This window comes from Syngnathus acus, chromosome 11 (assembly GCF_901709675.1).
Source record: "Syngnathus acus chromosome 11, fSynAcu1.2, whole genome shotgun sequence".
Taxonomy (NCBI): domain Eukaryota; kingdom Metazoa; phylum Chordata; class Actinopteri; order Syngnathiformes; family Syngnathidae; genus Syngnathus; species Syngnathus acus.
In genome coordinates, this window is record NC_051096.1 from 4655070 (window position 1) to 4671736 (window position 16667).

Consider the following 16667-nt stretch of genomic DNA (forward strand, 5'->3'; position numbering starts at 1 on the left):
CCGTGGCGCTCAGGTTAAAGCAGGGGGATAAGTCAGCCAGATATAATTGGCCCTGGTGACTTCTGGGAAGTGAGGCTTGTGCTTGTAGTTAACCTCATCTATAGTCAGACTGCTGTGGATGAGTGAAAGCGTGGGGAAGAGGTGCATTGTTAAAAATGACGCAGGGAAGCATGGCCCGTGTCAGAGTTGACTGCTTGGTGTAGTCAGAGCAGAGGTGGAGCTTCCGTTGAGTTGTTAGACGATGCCAGGGGCAAAAAAATCTTCCGATGAAACTGAGCATATGAATTGCACTGAATAAAATAGCACGTATACTTTCCAGCCAGTACTTGTTAATTAATTGAATCTTCCTAAACGAAGCCCACAGCAGATCTCACATCTGCCAAGGTTGTGTGTGTGTGATGTGGCCCTCGGTCATCTTTAAGATCCACTTATCTGAGGGCTGTCATGATCTTAAAAAAACTCTTGGATCATGAAATAAAATGCCAGTGAGCTCCTTAACAAAAACAATCCCTCACTCTGTGCAAAACATCCTCCTCATCGCTATAATTGCCCCATTAAAATATTTCCCCTTGAAGATGTGTCATTTTACAAACCTCTTGGCTCATTATGGAGCTGCCTGCAGCCAATTATCTGAACCTCCCTGTCTGGTGACCAAAAAAAAAAAAAGTGGAGTCTTTAGGCAGATCTAGGAGCAGCCCGTCCTCCTCATATCCGCGCTCATCGTACAAGGCGGCAAAACAAAAAAATGACCTTTGGTCATTGTCTCGGGGCAACTCGGCTGAGCTCCACTTTGGAGTCAGGTGACAGAGCATCTGACCTTTTAGCGTGGAAATAATGACTTGTTCTCGTGCCAGCAGCCGGGAGCGTAACGGCGGGGTGCAAGACACTTCTGGCGACATGTGACACTTTTTGGAGGAGGGAGTTTGCACTGAGCACTTTGATAGTCATGGAAAACCAAAGTGTGTGTGTGACAAGACACAAGAGACCTAGAGCTGTGTATATGTATGCCAACCTGTGCAAGTGCGGAAGGCAAACAGGCGTCTGACAGAAGGTGTGGACAGGAGTAATTGGATCTTGCCTTTTTTTTTTAACAGTGCTCAAATATTGTGGTTAAGAAAACTAGGTCATGGTGTGGCATTGTGAAAAATGATTTTGGAGGGATAAAACAATAATTTAAGTAAAAGTTGTATTAGATAAAAGAATTGCTTTTACATTTATTTTTAAGTGAAGGGGAAAGTAGGTAGATTTATTTTTAATTCTCCTTTACAGTGTTATCATGTGACAATAGAGTATAAATTTTAATTCTAAAAACATGCAACAAAATCTTTTGGGGGAGGGTTGTGGAGCAATTTAATGGCATTTCCATTCATTTCAATAGGAACAGTAAGTAAAAGTAGATCAAGGCGCCAATGCAATTTAAACCAAGCCTTCATATAAGGTGCTTGCAAAAAAAAAATAATAATAATAATTTTCATTTGCCTATGTGTCATATGAGGTGCTTGCACACGAAAAAAAAATCATTTTCATTTGCCTATGTGTCATTCCCGACCTGATCCACAGAGGACAGTTGTTGTGAGACAGACAATGTGACTTAATCACATTTAATGGCCGAGGGAGCATCCAAAGCTTCGTGTCAGGCTAACTGTGTGTCTCGCTCGTGTTCCCACAGGTGAGGTGACGCATTCCAAGAGGATGAAGGAGTTGCGCAAGAGGAGAAGATGCCGAGACGATTCCTGAGGGAAGTGTGAAAGGTCAGTGCGACAAATCACAATGTGAGAAGGATAACAGTGAAAGAAAACTTTGCATCCCTAATGAATAGTTTGCATGCTAAAAATGCGGCTACACCTAATATTGACCACTCATTTGAAAATATAATTATATCTAACAGTTCAAATTATTCACTCAACCTTACGTCTAAGTAAAATAAAATCGACACTACACACACGTGTTTTAACTCGGTGTTGTCAGATTGCTTTTTAATGCCCTTAAGTAAATCGTGAAAAACGTTTCTATTCTCTCGAGGGAAGTTCCGCCTCCAAGTGTAGCAAGAGTGAAGGCACTCATAGCTCTTAACCCCACTCACAAGAGGGTCAGCCTCTTATCTGGTTGCCATGTGATATCCTTCATGACTCCATTTTTTTTCTCAAGTCTTCCAAACGATATTTATTCCGATTATTATGCGAGTGAATGAGGTGAGCACAATCGTATCGGCCTTGGAGCCACTTCCTGTCAGCGAGTTGAGAGGGAAGAAAACTTTATAAAAATAAGAAGTCAGATGTCATTATTTATCATCTCGACTCTTATTTATTTATGAAGCAGAAAGAGAATGAAATTCTCGGATGAATTCATCCTGAATTATTTAATGTAAAATGGTTAATTCCATACAAAGCCTGGGAAGATCCCTCCTCTGTTCTGATAAATACTTTATCACTGCTCCTAAATCGAAAACAGGAGAACAATGGTGGTGGTGAGGGAGGGGGTAGTTTCTTGTTGTGCTGTGTTTTAGAAAAACGCTACTTTAAGTGCTTTGAGTGCTAAACTTGACAAGTTTTTTTTTTCCCCCATGTAATATTTGAAACAGATGGAACTCCATTCACACCATTTATTGCCAATGATGCCTTGCTTATTGCATTGTTTATTTCTATCATGCTTAATTTAAATTAGTTTTATGAGGCTTTTTTTTATTTATTTTTTAAACTGGTAGAACGTTGTGCGGAATTCCCAGGATGCCAAAGTCAAAAGATGCCTAATGAAAGGGGACGCATGGCTGATTGCGGCTATATCTGGAGCTCGGCTGGAAGTGGCATCGATTTAACAATTTAGCAGCACCCTCCTCTGTGTGTTTCCATTAGTCACGGCTGAATACAATCCACTTCCCCCATTTCACTCCCTTGAAACACACACACACGCATACTTGGCCCACGAAGTACGGACCGCATTGTTTTAGTGGATTTAGAAAATGTAGGAACTGTAATATTAGTGACTCAACATTTAATTCTTGTGGCTTGCAGTATTTGTGAATGTCATCTAATTTCGGGTTAATCAGATGTTAGAATTGGATACAAAAAAAAAGTTGATCACATGACTAACCCAAATATTGGAGCTGCTTTATGTGCTATTACTCAATCAACGATATTTTACTCGAGCTCAGTGTAACAAAGCAAAGCGTCTTTTCAAGCTTTTCCACAACTTTTGCGTAACAAACAGACAGGAGTGTTATTGTCCTCAAATAGTAAGATGTGGTCTCGTCTTGACTCGGTGAATTAGGATGTTGAGATAAAATAACTCTAAATCAAGTAGTCTAGGTCAAATATTGAGTTATAGTGATTTAATAATCTCATGGCATGTATTTTTTTTTGTGTGATGTGTCAAACTGGAAATTATAAACAAGCACTCTTCTTACTGTCGCCACGGATCCTTTGTGCATGTTAGAGGTGATATACAACAATGTGGATTTTTGTGAAGACTCGATTGGTCACAACACTAAAATATAAATTTTACTCAATAAGTCCAGGAGGCTTTAAAAGTGTCAGTTTGGTTCGGCGTCTACAAAGACGATCTAATGAGTTCGAAGGTTTGTCCTTGTGTTCTGTCGCTCACGGTTGTGTCGTTGAAACCTTTCCACGCCGTGGATGCTTTTGACTGATGGAACGGCGCGCCGTGGAAAACGCCATCCACCCACTCCCTGAGTGTGTCCACTGGCGATTCTTGCGTCCTGTCCGCTTTGGGTAGCGCCATGTTTGACGGGAAGCCTGGAGATGATGAGCTGCTCGACAGCATACAGGGCGGATATTCGGGTTCCAAGCCGGGATCCAGAGACACGGCAGTGTGAGCGATGGACCAGATTTTGGGTTTGTTGTCTGTTCCGTGCACATCTGGCATCGGAAAGAAAGCGTTCTGGTCTTTCGGGAAGTCTGGAGATGATCTGTCTGGCTCTGGGTTGTACGCGAGGTGAGCGTGTGGTAGGTTAGAATCGGCTTCATTGTCCTCGGGTATGAACTGCGGCTTTGGTTCACAGTCGGACGCGTCGGACTCCAGGAGGTCAAAGTCTTCCAGATCGCTCTGTAAGTCGGCAGACTGCTGATCTGAGAAGCGCAAGAATATCCAAAATTTAAAAAAAAAAAAAAAAAAAGCTGACTTGAAATCAAACGACAATCTATTTAGGAGGCCTCACCCGGATGATCTTTATCTCCTTTAAGCGACTTCTCTGCTTCGTCACTGTCTTCATCACGACCTCTGTCCTCTGAGCTTTTACAAGCTCGCGGCGACCACGTCACTTTGTTCTCCTTCTTCAGCCTCCTGCGGGCATTGGCAAACCATGTCGACACCTGAGGAAATAAAATGTCAGCAAAAGAGTGATGTCACACAAACCGACTTTCTAATTTTTTTTGCCTGAGGCCTGTGTTTCGTACTCACTTGTGTGAGGGTCATCCTGGTGATAATAGCCAGCATGATCTTCTCTCCTTTGGTTGGGTAAGGGTTCTTCTGATGCTCCTGCAGCCAGGCCTTCAGGGTCCCGGTCGTTTCTCGGGTCGCGTTTTTACGCCGTGAAGCTCCTTCTGTGGACGAGTAACTGAAAAGTTGAAGAATAATTACGATTATGATCAATTTTGAATTAGAGACAACAATAAGTAGCCATTTTAAAATACTTACCCATATCTGTCATAAGAATAATGGCCGAATGTGTAGTCATACGGATAGCAGGCTGTCTGAGAGGTCCCCATGTGCACAGATGCAGCAACACCTTTAGGCTGCAATGGTCCCTGCAATTACAGGTGACACATACTCAGCATCCCTTACATTTAATCAGCGGCTACAATCTTGAATTGTCAACGCGTAACTCACCCTGGAATAGAGAGGTGTGGGGTCACCAGAGCATGTGTTATAGTAAGCTTGGCACTTTGGGTAAGGGCTGCAAACGCCGATGCTGCTGCCAGAGGTGAGTTGGTGACCCGGGGAGCGCAACGCGGGGTGGGATGGAGGAGATCCCGGCTCCAGACAGCCAGCCAAGGGGCTTGTAGTCATAAGAAACTTCAGAAAGAATTGCAAAATCATTATTTGTATCTTTTGTGCAAATAATAAAATTTTAAGTTTACTTAAAAAATTTAAAATAAACTCACCTGTGATGGAGTAGAGTAGGAGTATCCCAGCTGAGAGTAAGCCATGTCTGAATTCAGATCAGAGCATTAAAAAGCTCCAAAACAAAACAAAAAAATCTACTTCAGACACTTATCCAAACCTACGTAGACATTCTGACAAATTGACTCATAAAATCAAAAATTCTAGTTCCATCTAGTGACTAACCCAAAGTTGGTCGCTGGCTTTTACGCACAGCAAGCAGACGTTCACGCACCACTTTCATTTTCAAAATGGCGATAATTAGTTGGGAAAAAGTAATTTCCCTCGGTGGGCAGCCCCCACCCCCCCTCCTGCAGCGCTCTCTGAACCGTCGCAGCCTCAAGTGCGTCCCCGCTACCACAAGATCCGATCCACAGCGTGAGCGCATGAGTGAGAGATCAAACCAAGAAGCCCTCCCCGCGCGACGCACTTCCCATTTAAGACGCGCCTCTGTGACGTCACTCTGGACTCAGTGCGCGTCGTCCGGGGCTCACGTGAACATGAAGCCCCTCGGATAATTAATTCTCTTTATTTCAGCTCTTATTCAAGAATAAGAAACCACGCAGGAAAAAAAAGCCCCGGGCGTAATTAGAATGTCATCAATTCCATTTTTCCAAATAAACACACACATTGCTTTAACTCGAGATGCTTGACAGCACATTGACACGAGATGATTGATGACTACAACCTGGTATTAGCATAATCGTTTTGCCCCTGTAGTTGAGATAACTTGTCACCATGGAGAAAACTCCCTGTCGTCAACTCATTCACGAAGGGGGGGTTTCGAGTTTCCTATGTAAGCAAATTAATCAAAGAATAAACAGCCCGCATTCCCTCGAGTAAGCACATTTACCAAGTGGATGACTTGTCATGTTTTTGATAATAAAGCCTTAAACGTTGTGATTAAATTCACACTCGACTGCTTTTTACTCAATACTGTAATATGTCACAATTTTTTTTCTAGGGTAACATAAATTACCCTAAGAAACAATTAATTCTTGCTCAGCATCTTTTGTAGAGAACATTTAAGGAAAACTTCCAAAGTATTGAATTTTGAAAAGCATGCAGGAAAATTGGTTAAAAGTAAAATGGAGCGAGGGGGATTCGAAGGGGTAAAAGGCCAAAATATTCCCAGTGCAACCAGAGTAATGCAGGAACAACAGAGCCGCATCACCAGAAAGCATCCTCGGCCCCACCGGAGGAATGAAAGGGGGCGGGGCTCGGGGGGGGCTGCATCTGTGTACCTTCCCTTGATTGACATTCCATTTGTCCCGTGAAAGGTGCTCATATAGTGAAACACGGACTAACTGTCGCCACGCTCATCTGCGCTCAAAGCTGGGGAATGAACTTATCTCCGTGCGGCGTCGTTTCACAAAACAGATGCCACTCAAAGACAATAGCAATTTGTTTTGCCGCTGACAACAAACACGAGCGGCTCCTTGCTCGGGAAAACTTGCGTCCCTCTCGTCTTCATATACACAAAGCCTATTCAAAAGCTTTATTTTTCTCATTTTGAATATTCAATGAGCTACTTATATATTAATATACACTGTCTTTATAAATTGATGGCATTTTTCCAGTAAGTATATATCTATTTTTTTTCTTAAGCCCATGCGTTCGTTAGACCGTGATTAGATCTTTCTGATCGCGCTTCCCTCACATCAATCATTCATTCAAAAAAAGGCTCCACGGGTGAGAAGGACGAGGAAAACTACGTTCTTATTTTACCCTCCGTGCATCCCGACGCAGTTATTATGCAGGAGGTGGGACAATGGGTTTAATGATAGAAGCGGCGTGTTGTTTGCCGGAGAGGCCCAAACAACTCCAATCGCAAGTTCCTTCAATCACAATGTGGCGCGTTTGAATATTTTCCAGCTGAAAGTCTGAGCTTGATGCAATTTTAATCATTGTTTAACATGCAGATGCTTTTTGAGCCTTTGAGCAATTTTATATTTCTTCCTAAATCATGCTTTCCCGATGTCATCTATATATTTGTAGTAGACTTTGTGTCTCTGCTACAAAGTCACACTTTTTTTTCTTCTTCAAATAAGACTTGTAGAACGGGGTCGGCTCGGGGGCTTTGTCACTTGACCGAACACATGATGTTTGTGTTTGGGGGTAAAAAAAAAAAAATTACGTTTTCCTTCCCTGGAAGCTCTCAGCCACACTTGTAGGATTCTCGCTGTGAAACATTTTGATCACCATTTCAAGATGTAACGGCTTTTAGCACTTTTCAATTGTCCTGGCTCAAATCAAATAATGGCGTCGGCACTTTATAACTAAACCGGCAGTCGCACGTGTTAGTCCGAACAAACTGAGAATTGTCGAATGCCAGAAGCTCAACTGGCACGAGACGCAAAGCATTTCATGGGAGCCGCCAACAGCAAACAATTCCCTGGAATTCAATGCCTGGATGCAAAACATCTTGCTTCTCAGAATCCGTTGCCGTGATTTACGAGTTCACATTCTTTCATGTCGCCGCCATCGCTGTTTTCTGCGGCCTTATAAGACCCCAACATTGACTTTACTGTGGAGGTTCTTGTCCTCCATAATGTAATTTTTTATTACCAACTCTATATCAAACATCAAATCTGACTTGATGTGGTCCACAAAAACAAGACCACCTCCGATATCTTCCTGCAATTCTCATCCGATAGCATCCTTATGGAAGCGACGCATCTACTGAACTCTTGAGCGGGATACTATAAATGCCCCGGCTTTTCTCATCAATGATGTAGCAAATGGGAACAGAGACAAGCTAACCCTCTTAGCCGCCGTGCGGCGTGTATGTGTGAGAAAGACGAGAAGTGAGACAGACAGAGGCAGAGAAGGGAGGTTTAGGCTACAGGCAGCTCTTAAGTGTGCGTACAGTTTGCGTTGAGCCCTGGGAGGACACTCGTATTCCTCCCATCACTTCCACTTCATTACTTCTGCAGCGGGCATACATTATTCAGCCCTCCAAGCTTCGGCCCACAGGGACCAATACAGACCATTAACAAACACTTAAATCCACCTTGAATCTTCCGATGATCCGCCGATGAGCTCGTTTTGAAGGTCAAAATGATCCCAAACTGTTTGCTTGAGTTTAAATGTCACATTTAATGGTTGTGTGATGTTTTGCAGTTTCTAACTTGCAGCAAGCTACAGCAAATATATTTTTTGCAGAGTTTAAAGAACCCGTGAAGTGATTTTAGAGATTTTTCTAAATACTTAAGGATTATCACTGGACATGAAAAAATGATTTTGGACTGTGTAGCGCTCACTTGTGGTGAGAGTTAAAGTGGTTCTGTTTTGGATGAGTAGTTGTACTTAGAGCTCAAGTGCCACCTTGTGGCAGTTTGCGATAATACAACATGGTGTGTGTGTTCGCCTCAGGCAGGAGCAGGCTCAACTTGCAGTTCTTATTGACCGGGAAGGTGAAAAGGTCACGTTTACTTTTGTGACAACCCGAGCACCAAACAGCGCCTCCACTTGTCTCCATGCACGGATGACGTGGTCGCAGATTTCGAGAAGGACCTCCCAGGTCCGGAGCCCACCGGCGGTGCTGAGCTGACCGAATCTCTTGACTATTCCTGCTTTCTCCAGTTTGTCACATTCCCCACTTTCCACCAGCGAGTGTCACATCCGATCCCCCACGAGTCTGATCACGTGCCATCAAACCCGGCAAAGTATTAATCCACTCTAGAACCCAAGCGACCGACGAGGTTGAATGTGATGGCAGTCGATTAAGTGCCGAGTCGGCGTTTTCCCGCGAGACCAACGGGGGCAATCATTACCTCAGATTGGCCCGGTGGGAACAAGATGGCTAGTTTTCTGTGTCCACTCCAATCACATCAGTAATGGAGAGGCGGGTAAGCATCTGTGACAGTGGGAAACCGGATCTCTGCTTCCCGCCGCCCACCCTCCTTCTGTGTGTGGGTGTGGGCCTCGCAGATAAACAGTTGGCAGGTTGTCCCGTACTCCTCTGCGTGTGCATGAAAACACACACACACACATGCGAGTCGCTCATTCATCTGCCCCAGTCATTTAGGCTAATAGAGCTTAATGGAGTAAATTAACCCCTGTCTATCTTAGACACACACACATTTTTTTTGTGTCTATGCGCATGTCTGTAACTGAGAGGGGAGAGAAAGTAACGCTATGCGCCTTACGTTGTGAATATTTGTGTTATTTAGTTACCGGTAAAATTAGGAAGCACCCAAAATTGAGTTTCACAGATTTTTTTTTTCTGAGAGGGCTTTGTACTTTTCAGCCAGATGCCACAATTTGTTTGTTTTAAGTAAAAAATTCACACTGACATTACTGTCTTTAAGTATAGAAAAAAAAAAATCCTACTCCAAAGGTATGTTGGTTCATACATAAATGTTGTAGATGAATATTGTTCCCTCCCGCCTCTCTGAAAGGAGCCAACGGTCCGAAAAACTACCGCACAAGCCCTCCCCTTCTCCCAACCTGCTTCTGGCCTCAGATTATGGTCTTGAATGGCTCGAGCTCCACAAAAAAAGGATTTATCACTCCCTCCCTTTCATAGTATTTGCCGTGTGTATTTCGCCTGAATATTCGCCATTGAGGTACTCGCAGCTGCGAGCTAACAAAAAAAAAAAAAGATCAGCCTGTAAACTTGCTGCATTGTGGAACGTGTTGAATTACTCATGAGTTGTGATACTTTTGTGCTAAACGCTTAATTCCGCTAATCCCTACGGAGGAAGAGTGAAAGGCGCAAATTCCCTATGATATCTCGTCGAGGCTAAACATTTGCTCACTTATGTATACACATGACTACAGAAAGAGGACAGATTTAACCCAATGCCCCCGTTTATCCCGCAATGTCATATTGGGATTCATTGCAGCTCGATTATTTATTTATTTTTTGGCAGTGTGGAGTTTTGTTTTGGAAACTTGCACTATATGAACTTCTATGTTTATTATCTCTTCTCCTGAACCTTTTGACATTGTCTTGGACTTTTCTTCTCCTGGCCCCTGAAGGTCAACCTTTGTAAAACCTATTTGGCAATCAAACAGGAACCCCCCCCGCCCTTCCCAACTCCAGTTTTCCCTCCGTTCCTCATCCTGCAGTCATTCTCCACCCCTGCCCGTGCTGGCCCTCTCGGCGGGGGCTATACATCCCTAACTTGTCTACATTTACCCCCCGGGTTGGATGAGCAATGAGCCCATTGCGGCGAGAGTCCCTCCTTTTAGCCCCGTGCCATTCTCCCAGAATCAGCTCATGCTCTCTGTTTTCACGACCTCTGACCTCAGGCCATGGCAACTGTGGCAGGAATGTCAGGAGTGATTGGCAGGATAAAGAAGCCAGCGCCTCTCTTCTGCACAAGCGGATTTGAGAGACTTTGAGGGGGCCAACAATGGCGGATTTGGGCTTGATTGGATCACAGATGAGCTGATGACTGTCAAAAGAGCACGTCGTCTTTACATAAGCCCGATTATCTCCTCGGCGGAGAAGAGAGGAAAGGTGCCGGCGCTTCACGGCCGGGAGCTCGCTCCCATGCCGGGCGCCTCCGAAAAGGGCGCACGAGGGCTAGTCCACGAGGCCCGGAGCTCTCTCATCCACTGGGGTCCTTTAACAAATCTATTCAGGCAACTACGGGGGCCCTCGCGCACGGAGGCCATCATTGTTCTGTCCGTGACCATCCCATCAGCGGCGAGAGAAAGGAAACGAGGGAAAGATACAAACCGAGAGGGAGCCGCTGACAGAAAAGAGCAGTGGGACAGGAGAATCAAAGACAAATCCCTTCTATAATCTGCCTCTTTAATAGGGATTAGAATTCACCAAAGAGCCCATATACGAATACTAAAGCGCCAATGAAGACTTGATTCACACTGAGAGTTTGAGGGGCTCGAGCAACCCCCCGAAAAACTCCGCAGAGAACGCTCGAATCCCAGTTGCCTTTTCTCAATTCTAGTTCTTCCCAGCATGCACCGCTTCTGAAAAGTTTCCGCGCAGGTTGGATGACAAACAACTGCCATGTCGTGTGAACTTGAGGAAGTTTCTAGCAGCTCCAGCCAGGAAATGCTTATCAAATATTGGATCTGCTCTTTTCTTTTTTTTTTTTATTTAAACTGTGCCTCCTTTCATAGCACAACTTGTTTTTGGACATGAAAGACTCATTTGATGTCATTTTCAGCGCCATCGTGCAAGCGCTCACTGATATCCAAGTTTGAAAGAATAACATATTGTTTGAGTTCTTGGAAGGACAGTCGCTCGATCTGGCTGGTATGAAGCGCCGGGAAAAAAAAAAGACTGAGAGCGGCTAATATTCTCCTCAGCGGTGCCGATGGCAGTCTGTCTGATTTGGCAGAGGAAGGCAAAATGGCCTCAAGTGTCTGGCTTCCTTCCATGTTGTTCTCACATCAATGACAGCTCTCGCTGTTGCTCGCCACAGCTAGGGTGTGCTGTTTATTGCCACTCGTGTTCTGATCCGATCGTTCATTGTGCGTGGACCGATTAGATCTGTAAAACCAACAGAAATATCAACCTCTTTAAAAACAGATTTGGTCTTATTATTGTGTAAATAAAAACAATTAAATACATAATTACCTCGAGGCTCTTACTACATTAATAAGAATTTAATTTAAAGGCAGTTTTACAGATCACATTTTTACTCTGGATAAAAATATATTATTCATATATGTTTGATCGACTATAAAGCGATGAAATTAGTTGCTGGCAAGCGTAGAAAAATATTTCAAGACAGCATGAAGTGTTCTTGGCACAAGTTTCTCACTGAATTATTTGATACATTTATCCAAAGACGGATAGAAACGTGCAATCTGAGCATTATCAGTAGATAAAATGCATATTCCGTTCTTGTTTGTTTGATCGCTGACTGGTGATGTCTTCCTTTTTGGTATTATGGCGATCAGTAAAATCGGATTTACATCACAGTTAATTGAAAACTTTGGAGTTTATTTGTGGTACGACGTGTCAGAGTGAGGGGGCAGCAGCGAGTCACATCTCCATGCAACTCATTCTAATTACTGATATGAGCACAGTTCCATTTTTTTTTTTATTAATGTTTTTTTTGTTTGTTTAGTCTTATCTGCCATTTTTGCACCTAAATACATGCAGGTTCCCCCAATCATGAGCCACACATGCATCCAGCTTTTATGCTCGACAGCTCTAAGACCCCCTACCTTCTTCTATCTTCCTCTCCACCCCCGCTATTGGGAGGCCCTTGAACGTCAAAAGATGAGTTGGAGTGACACACAACCCACCAGGCCTTTGCCACCCCAGGAGTTGTTTTGCCTCCCCACTGGCCGCTGGCCTTTCCCGCTTTCTGATCCATATTTCAGAGGTATTGCAGTGATGCCACCAAGAGGGGCGTAATCCAACATTAAAGCTTTAAAAAAAAAAAGAGAGAGGCTGGCTGGCTGGAAAGCTTGGATTTCAATTTCTGTAGTGTTTGCTGGAACTTCCAAGTGGTTGTGAATTTTAGTGTAAATTCACTTTGTTAGCAGACAAGTGAAGCTAACTAAATAACGAAATATGTCAAGCTGATATTGTCATTTATTATCCGGGGTATCTAAATTGCTCTTGTTGGATAAATAAGAATAAATGATGCAAACTTGCAAAACCACTATGAAAATATTTTGTAAAAATTATTTGGCTAATTTTGTACCACACTTTGATAACACACACACTCCGCTTAGTCCTCCACTTCAAATTAGACCCAAGCCATTTTTTTTTTCAATAATAAATGACTATAATGACATTTATTTAGTTTCCGAAAAATAGATTCTTTAAAGACCAATCCATATCCTATATTTACAATTTTCAAAAGAGACAGTAAGAGAGTAAAAGAACATACAGAAATGAGAGGTACAAGCAAATTGTTGACATGAAAACATCTCTTGAACAAGTATAGGCTAAACGGTAACACTCTTAACAGGTCGTCCCGTCAAAAATATCTTTGTGAAATAGTTCTCAGTTAAATAAAATTATTTTTTTTGTCGTTGGTTAGTATTTTCATAATGTTGATGTTAAAGCTCGCTGTGCTCCTCTGCCATGGTGAGGTCTGTTGTGGGGAAAAAAAGAAATTAATGAATTGCAAATAGACAAATTATCAATGAAACTGAGATCATTCTAAAAATGTGATGCATTTCATTTTTTTTCTTCCAAATTGCAGTGAATTAAAAGGGCAAACACTGTGTTGTTCAAAGCCTCTTCTCCATTCCTTCTCTCAGCGCTTTCTTTGACATGCATTGACTGCATTCACTCAGGGGAGGCTGCAGATTATTTAAATGACCCGGCTTGGAGATAACTCCGAGGCCCCCGCAGGACGCATCAGCAGCCTGCTGCCTGACGAGGCGTTAAAGTGGCCTCTCAATCACATGATTTATGTGCTCACAGCTCAGCCTCCATGGCCAGTCAGGTGTAACAGTGTTTACCCCCCTGCTCGAGGGTTCATTTAGCACAAGACATGTGGCAAGAAATCGAGCTTGATAGCGTCATAATATGGTTCAAATGCAGGTCATTTACCTGTCAGTGATGAGCTGGAATGGAGACTTAAGGGAATCCGACCTGTGGTCACTGTCATCATCTGTAAAACAACAAAATGTGTGTGATTTTACAAATTAATGTTGGAATAATATCCCGTCGTCGTACCATCTCTTTTTGGACTAAAGCTTCCAGACGAGTCTCCGTCACTGTCATCTTCTGTCCCCGAAGTTCCATGTCCGGGTCGTGCGTCATGACGCGCGGGGAGCGCAGGGCCGCGCAGAGGCAGTTGTCCGGCCTGCGCTCCTCCGAGCAGCGACCTCATGTTTAATAGCGAGTTGGCGTTGATAAAAGCCGCGTTGGCCCAGTTGTGGAGTTTGCCGATTTGGCACGTGTATATCCCATGGCCCGGGAGAAGCGCCGGGTGTCCGGCATGCGCTAAAGCCGGGTGGTGCGCGTGGGAGGCTTTGTGCGTGTTGTCCGGTGCCGTGGCGGTCTCAGCCAGGGACCAGATTTTGGGTTTGCTCTGCGGTGGTCTGTGGCACTCCTGTCTGCTGGGGGAGTGATCCACCAGTTTGACCACAGCCGCGTCCACGGAAAGCGTCCTGTTGCTCTCCGAGTTCCGAGGCTCCGTTGCGGCCTCTCTGCCAGCCACGTCCGCCTCCTTCTCCCCCTTCCTGCAGCCCTGCTCCGCTGCGGCGCGCGGTTCCTCCGGTCTTTCAATGTCGACCGTTTCCAAATCGATCTCCTCGTCTTCGTCGTCGTCGCTGCCGTTCTTGCCTTGCTCGTCCTCGTTGTCGCTGCTGAAGATGCGTCCGTCGCGGTCTTCGGCGCTGCGGCCCCACGTCACCTTGTTCTCCTTTTTTAGACGCCTGCGTGCGTTTGCAAACCACGTGGACACCTGCATCACAGAAATGCGTCTTATTAGGTCAATTTGAGCGTTTTATAATTTGTGAAAATTATTTGTCCTAAGGTGGAACTTGGCCTGCTCTATTTAAAAAAAAAAAAATGCATCTGTTAAAATTAAGTGTTTGGCGTTGTGTATGTCGCACATTCACTAAGAGCTCATTTTCCCCTTTCCATTTTTTTTTTCATTATAAATATCTATTTAATAATGCATAGTTTCTCCTACCTGTGTGAGCGTCATCCTCGTAATGATGGCAAGCATGATCTTCTCGCCTTTGGTGGGGTAAGGGTTTTTCTGGTGCTCCTGCAGCCAGGCCTTCAAGGTGCTGGTGGTCTCTCGTGTGGCGGTCTTGGCCCTCGACGGGTCTCCGTAAGGATACTGTCCATACGGGTAGAAACCTTGAGCGGCGTGCACAGGTAGAGAGCCCGGATGGGAACCCGGGCTGTCCTTTAACTCGTACTGGGAGCCCTGAAATTGGAAGTGACAAGTTGTTAGAGGGAAAATTCAAATGGTTGAATACAGTGTGAGAATAATTTTAGATTTTAGCAAAAAAGAAAATATATAGATATTGTTGAGATTATTTTTAATTGCACTGTTGCAACTTTGATTTTTTTTGTCAATGCAATAATGCATTTTTATAATAGACAAGTCGGTTTTATGTGTGTGTGTAAGGATTTATTTTCTTCTCATCATATCAAAACATGCAAAATTATACTTCTATATTACATTGCTTTAAAATCAAGCAAAAAAATTTAATTCAATTGTTGCAATGATAATCCTACATTTAAACACTAAACAATTTGCTCATGTAATTCGTTTTCAATCTTGCACTGTCCACCATTATTGTAAATTAATTGCCATATGTTAAGGCAAATTGACCATGTCAGTCATGTTACGCAACAAGTCTTACCATTTGAGAGATGAGGGCGAGGTCTGGTGCTCCGCTATATGGCAGAAAGGCACTGTAGTTGGGGGCCGCCCATGGACTCCCGTACATCCCCAGCATGGAGCCGACAGCAGCGGCTGTTGCAGATGAGCTCACGCCGCTATCGCTGCTTCCTTCCCGACTAGAAGCCGGTCGTTCACCCGCGTACACTTCATGGGCGGCGTTGAGGAACTGGGGGTACCCCAGTTGAGGGAAAGCCATGTCCAGTAAAATCTCCCCCAAAAATCGGCAGTGGGAGGGAAAGGTGGAGAAATCTCAGATAATGGAAGAAGCTCAAAATAAAAATCTAAATCACCAGAGTCCCCCTTTTTTGGAAAGTGTCACGCTTCCACTTGCGCGCTTCTAACAGTCCGAGTCAAAGCCCGGCTTTGGCACGTCGAGTGCGGAGTGCTGCGCGCGTTTGGCCGCAGGAGCTTTCTGGATGTGGAGCTGACTGACTGATTGGCAGCCTACTTAAGCTCCAAGCTCCTCCTATGCCCAGGGCAGGCGATTAGTGCATTGGTTAGCCCAGGTCGTGGGTGGCTTGTGCGTGTGTGCGCCAGTGCGCGCTTGTGTGCGCCGGTGCGCGTTTGCGTGTGCGCTCTTTTTTTTTTTTTTTTTTTTAACAATATGGTCATAGAGAGGAGGACCCTGTGAAGTGTGTGCTACATTAGTGCTGAGAGAAATGCTCCACGTGTAATTGTCACATGCATTGCTGGCGCTCATCAAATGTATCCGTTAAATACGCCAATTAAAATAAGCGGGGATGCATCTGCATGAGTGGAAAAAAAAACAACCAATTGGCACCTTTACGCGTGCATTTTTACGTGTGACAGATCTTGGCTCAATTTGGACACTATGTCGGTTCTCTGGCGGGCAGATGGACCGGCAGGTCACTGATATGGCCGGCCAGGTCCAAGAGGAATGTCGGTGATTATCAACGGAAGTCACTGGAGCATATTTTCAGAGGGTGGTTACCAGGGATGGGTGGGATTGATGGAGATTGAAAGGATAAGATAGTCTGGCGTTCAGGAGTGGAAAATGACAGATGTTGCCCGAGAAGAAGGGGCTTTTGTTTTGAGACGAGATGCGCCGTGATTGATAACACTGCTTCGAGATACGAGTTTAAATCGCTTGTTGAGGTTCGTACATGGAAATAGCAAAAAAACGCGATGGTGCTAATGAGGTAGAGCACCCGGCGCCCTGCTCGCTGGCCTGTGACCCTCCTGGTTTCCCTCCGAGGTTAGCCGTGTAATTACTCC

General features: G+C 44.4%; 2 protein-coding genes and 1 long non-coding RNA gene across 3 annotated transcripts in view; 1 reads left to right on the forward strand and 2 right to left on the reverse strand.

Moving 5' to 3' along the window:
* Window positions 1-16667, forward strand: part of LOC119130862 — a 163233-nt gene that overhangs the window by 105133 nt on the left and 41433 nt on the right. Inside the window, exon 9 of the long non-coding RNA XR_005099542.1 lies at window positions 1670-1751. This is a non-coding gene — a long non-coding RNA (uncharacterized LOC119130862). The remainder of the gene's footprint in view (window positions 1-1669; window positions 1752-16667) is intronic.
* Window positions 3360-5531, reverse strand: irx4b (iroquois homeobox 4b). The gene is made up of 6 exons (XM_037264809.1): window positions 5121-5531; window positions 4846-5031; window positions 4654-4763; window positions 4417-4573; window positions 4175-4328; window positions 3360-4085 (listed from the first exon to the last, which is right to left on the reverse strand). The coding sequence occupies exons 1-6, from the start codon at window positions 5163-5165 to the stop codon at window positions 3547-3549; spliced, it is 1191 nt and encodes a 396-aa protein (XP_037120704.1). The 5' UTR covers window positions 5166-5531; the 3' UTR covers window positions 3360-3546.
* Window positions 12703-15953, reverse strand: irx1b (iroquois homeobox 1b). The gene is made up of 5 exons (XM_037264805.1): window positions 15391-15953; window positions 14706-14948; window positions 13742-14474; window positions 13616-13676; window positions 12703-13151 (listed from the first exon to the last, which is right to left on the reverse strand). Exons 1-5 carry the CDS (start codon window positions 15625-15627, stop codon window positions 13103-13105), a joined length of 1323 nt encoding a protein of 440 aa, XP_037120700.1. The 5' UTR covers window positions 15628-15953; the 3' UTR covers window positions 12703-13102.

What these genes read in the sequence shown, in the direction of transcription:
- irx4b (XM_037264809.1), bottom strand. Translation starts at nt 5,165, where the DNA reads ATGGCTTACTCTCAGCTGGGATACTCCTACTCTACTCCATCACAG. An exon ending in CCTACTCTACTCCATCACAG is followed by an intron (nt 5,032 to 5,120) that starts GTGAGTTTATTT and finishes TTCTTTCTGAAG; the next exon opens with TTTCTTATGACTACAAGCCC. An exon ending in CCACACCTCTCTATTCCAGG is followed by an intron (nt 4,764 to 4,845) that starts GTGAGTTACGCG and finishes CTGTAATTGCAG; the next exon opens with GGACCATTGCAGCCTAAAGG.
- irx1b (XM_037264805.1), bottom strand. Translation starts at nt 15,627, where the DNA reads ATGGCTTTCCCTCAACTGGGGTACCCCCAGTTCCTCAACGCCGCCCAT. An exon ending in CGAGGATGACGCTCACACAG is followed by an intron (nt 14,475 to 14,705) that starts GTAGGAGAAACT and finishes TCTGTGATGCAG; the next exon opens with GTGTCCACGTGGTTTGCAAA. An exon ending in TTCCAGCTCATCACTGACAG is followed by an intron (nt 13,152 to 13,615) that starts GTAAATGACCTG and finishes TCCCCACAACAG; the next exon opens with ACCTCACCATGGCAGAGGAG.